We start from the raw sequence: 4373 nt of genomic DNA on the forward strand, positions 1-4373 counted from the left end.
TTGAGAGTCTTTCATACCAAGCTCTTGGAGCCTGTTTCAGTCTATACCGGGCTATGTCTAACTTGAACACACAGTCAGGGAATTCTTCACTTTCAAACCCAGGAGGTTTTTTAACAAACACTTCCTCTTTCAGATAACCATTCAAGAATGCACTCTTATATATCCATTTGATACAAGGTGAACTCTATGTGTGTAGCAAAGGCTATTAACATTCTTATAGCTTACATTCTAGGTACAGGTGCAAACGTCTCATCATAGTCAATGCCCTCCTCTTGATTGTATCCCTAAACCACTAGTCTGGCCTTGTTCCTTGTGATATTTTCTTGTTCATCCAGCTTGTTTCTGAACACCCATCTGGTACATATGACAGTTCTGTTCTTGGGTCTTTGTAACAAGTGCAAGACCTTGCTTCTTTCAAACTGATTTAGCTCATCTTGCATGGCTATAATCCAATCCAAATCCTTTAGAGCTTCCTTGATGTTCTTAGGTTTAACCTGTGAGAGAAATGTTGTGAGTGCACATAGATTTCTCAGAGATGACCTGGTCTGTACTTTTACATTTGGAACATAGATGGTGTTCTCAAGAGGGTGTGAACTTTGATGTTTCCATGGCCTCATCTACATACCCAAATATGATTCACCCAATGAGTGACCCAAAGGAACATGTTCAGTAGGTATAGCTTCATCAGTCTGGTTAGTAGTCATAGTAGTTCTCTCTTCTTCTTGTTCCTCATGATTATTGTCGATTTCCTTGTGGTCTCCGGATCCGTCTTCAGATTGAGGTTCAGATTCCTTATGATCTCCATCACCAGTGAGTCCTATGTCATAGTCTTCATTCTTCAGACCTTTCTCAACCAAATTGTTAGATTCATAAAAAATAACATGAATATTTTCTTCTACACACAATTCTTTTATTAAAAACTTTATAGGCCTTACTATGTGCAGAGTAACCCAAGAAAATTCCCTCATCACTTCTGTTATCAAACTTACCTAGATCTTCTTTGCCATTATTATACACAAAATATTTGCACCCAAATGCTCTTAGGTGAGTGATGTTGGGATTTTTTCCCTCGAAGTAACTCATAGGGATTTTTATCAAGAATAGGTTTGACCATGCGCCTGTTCATCAAGTAACAGGCAGTATTGGCTGCCTCAGCCCATAAACTCTTAGGCAGTCCACTAGCAATCATCATGGTCCTCCCCATGTCTTCTAGGGCTATTCTTTCTACAACCCCATTTTGTTGTGGGGTTCTAGGTGTAGAGAAATTATGATTAATTGAGTTACAAGACTCAAGGAATTTGGAATTTTCAACCATGGTCTGTTCTTATACTTATTACATTACAACCCAATTTTTGTTGAATCATTCTGAAAAATACACAGAAAGCATCAAAAGTTTCATCTTTAGATCTCAAAAATAGAGTCTATGTATACCTAGAGAAGTCATCTACAATGACAAAGACATACCTCTTACCTCCTCTGCTCCTCACTCTCATTGGTCCACATAGGTCCATGTGAAGGAGTTCTAGAGGTTTGGAGGTGCTGATAACATTTTTAGATTTAAAAGGTAACTTTACATGTTTCCCTCTAACACAGGCATCACAAACCTTGTCTGAGGAGAACTAAACTTTTGGTAGACCAAGGACCAAGTCCTTTGCTGCCAACTTGTTGAGTTGAGAAAGACTAGCATGACCCAGTCTTTTATGCCATAGTAGTGGGTCATCTTCCACTACACTTAAGCATGTGTGCTCTCTCTCAGGAAGAGATATAATAGATATCTTGTAAACATTGTTATGTCTCTTACCTTTTAACACAATTTCATCAGTAGCAAGCTTAGTGACAATGTAGATTTTGGAATTGAATTTTACTTCATTTCCTTTATCACACATTTGAGAGATGCTAAGAAGATTGTGTTTAAGGCCTACCACATAATACACATCTTATATAGCATGAGAGAATGACTTACCAACCTTGCCAATACCTGTTATCTGGCCCTTTTTTCCATTTCCAAATGACACACTCCCTCCTTGGAAGGCTATCAGTGAGAGAAAGTTTTTCTTTTCTCCAGTCATATGTCTTGAGCATCCAATGTCTAGATACCGGTCTTGATCTTTCCCTCTCACTTTAGCCTGTACCAAAAATCACAAGTTAGTCTTGGGAACCCAAACAAGCTTGGGTCCCTTTTTGTTTGAAAAAGGATGAATCATATCTCTTCTTGCCCAGAAGGGAAGAGGATTAGCAACTATTTTCTTATTAACCTTAATCAACTTAGTATGGACAAAAGACTTTGCTTTTGGTTCCTCTTCCTTCTTACATTTTTAGCAAGACTAAAGGCGTTTCTAAATTGAGCATGAATTAGGGCAGAACAAGTATCTTTAAAGTGTCCTACCTTTCCACAATGAGTGCACATTTTATTATCAAAAATTCCTACATACTTTGGATCATACTTGGGAACAGGTTTTCCGTAGCCAATTCCTAATTTGTTAGAGCTGCAGTTTTCATTCTGCCAAACTAAGGCATCTGAAGATCTATGCCATTTGCTTTGTCTAGATAGTTCATAATTTACCTTTGCTAAATTTTCATGCAGGACTTTATTCCTACATTCAACGTCACAAATATTATCTTTAGCCCTTTTTAATTCCTTTTCAAGCTTATCCTGCAGATCACTCATTTTTTTCTTACCATGTATATCAGTGAACTTCTCATTTTTAGAAGTGAGCTCAAGAACCTGATTTTTAAGGTCTTTGACCTGCCCTTCTAGATTAGCTTGTCAGATTCAATATCTTTGAGATCAAGTTTGACACATAAAAGATTGCTTATTAACTGATCATTTCCAGCACTCATTTTATCTATTTCACTCATCATGGTCACAATTATGGCCATCAGTTTTTTAGACATAGCATGAATGTTTTCTTTTAAGTTAAAGATACTTACCTGCTTTGTTTCATCTTCAGTTTCTGAATCACTCATGGCCATCATTCCAATCAATTCTTCTTTTTTTTTGACTTTTTCAATCGCCATCAGTGCCACTTCGATGTTTTCATCTCCAACGTCAACTTCCAAGGTCCTCCATATATCATAGGCCGAGATACAAGAGGACACTTTGTAGATAATATTTTTGGGCAAGCTTTTGTAAAGCAGGTCCTTTGCTTTAGTATTTTTTTGGACTAGCTAACAATCTTCATCACCGTATTCCTCTTCTCTCTGGTTGTACTTATTACCTTCACCATCCATTTTGGTTGGGAAAGTTGGTCCATGACTGAAAATTACCCATAGGTCAAAGTCAGTGGCCTGAAGGAACGTTTCCATATGTAGCTTCCATTTATCATAGTGATGTCCATCAAATAGAGGAGGTCTTCCAATGTGCATTCCAAGCTGTACTGGGGGCTCCGTCTCCACTGCCTGATGTTCATCATTTACAGCATAGAGACTTATAGCCTCATCCTCCTTTTCTTCCTCTTTATCACTTCCATTGTCCTCATATGCTGCCAAGAAGGCTTGCTTCATTGCTTCAGTGAATTCTTTACCTAGGATTTTTCCTTTGTTGGAACCTTTTTCTCTCATCTTCTTCCGTTTCTACTTTTCGGCTAGTTCTTTCCTCCATTTAGTTTCCCACATTGGGCAGTCCCTAACCATGTGATCTAGCTTGCTACACTTGTAGTACCCATCACAATTAGCTTTATCAATCTATTTAGGCTTACCGTTGGTCTCTCTCTTAGATGCATTTTTGGAGTTCTTTATGAACCTCTTGAACTTAGCAAACATTGCTAGGTCAGGATCATCACTGTCAGATTTATCTTCCTTAGATGCTTTAAGGACCAGGGCCTTATCCCTATTTGGTTCTTCCTTGCGCAATTCTATCTTTCTCATTTCATGAGTCTTTAAGTTTCCAACCAACTCATCAAATGAGATTTTTTCCAGCTCCTTGGCTTCCTGGATTGCTGTAACTTTTGATTCCCATGAAGCTGGAAGGATCCTTAGAACTTTGCTGACCAATTCTTCTAATGTAAACACATTTCCAAGTGATTTAAGATAAATAGTTATTATGGTAAACCTAGTCATCATCTCCTGGATGGGCGCAAACTCCTTCATGGAGAAGAGCTCATAGTTTCTCATAAGTAGTTCTATCCTTGATCTCTTCACTTGGTTTGTCATTCATGAGAATTTTGGAGTGCATCCCATATCTCCTTGGTATTAGAGCATGCAGAAATTCTGTTGTACTCATCAGGACCAAGTTCACAGATAAGGATTTTCTTAGCCTTTGCATTCTTCTCCTTCATTCTGAAATCTACTGGCACAAATCCAGAGGAGTCCTTAGGAACTGTTTCTTTGTGTGCATTTTGTTTAGTAGGAGTCAATGAACCTTGGTTCACTAT

General features: G+C 38.2%; 1 protein-coding gene across 1 annotated transcript; it reads right to left on the reverse strand.

The window, feature by feature from the left end:
* Positions 1-284: 284 nt before the first annotated feature.
* On the reverse strand, positions 285-3561 carry LOC138910008 (uncharacterized). Its single transcript, XM_070201226.1, has 9 exons — positions 3174-3561; positions 2932-3053; positions 2387-2746; positions 1964-2126; positions 1644-1918; positions 1472-1539; positions 1313-1365; positions 663-844; positions 285-617 (listed from the first exon to the last, which is right to left on the reverse strand). Exons 1-9 carry the CDS (start codon positions 3559-3561, stop codon positions 285-287), a joined length of 1944 nt encoding a protein of 647 aa, XP_070057327.1.
* Positions 3562-4373: the final 812 nt, after the last annotated feature.

Source organism: Nicotiana tomentosiformis, chromosome 4, assembly GCF_000390325.3.
Source record: "Nicotiana tomentosiformis chromosome 4, ASM39032v3, whole genome shotgun sequence".
NCBI lineage: Eukaryota > Viridiplantae > Streptophyta > Magnoliopsida > Solanales > Solanaceae > Nicotiana > Nicotiana tomentosiformis.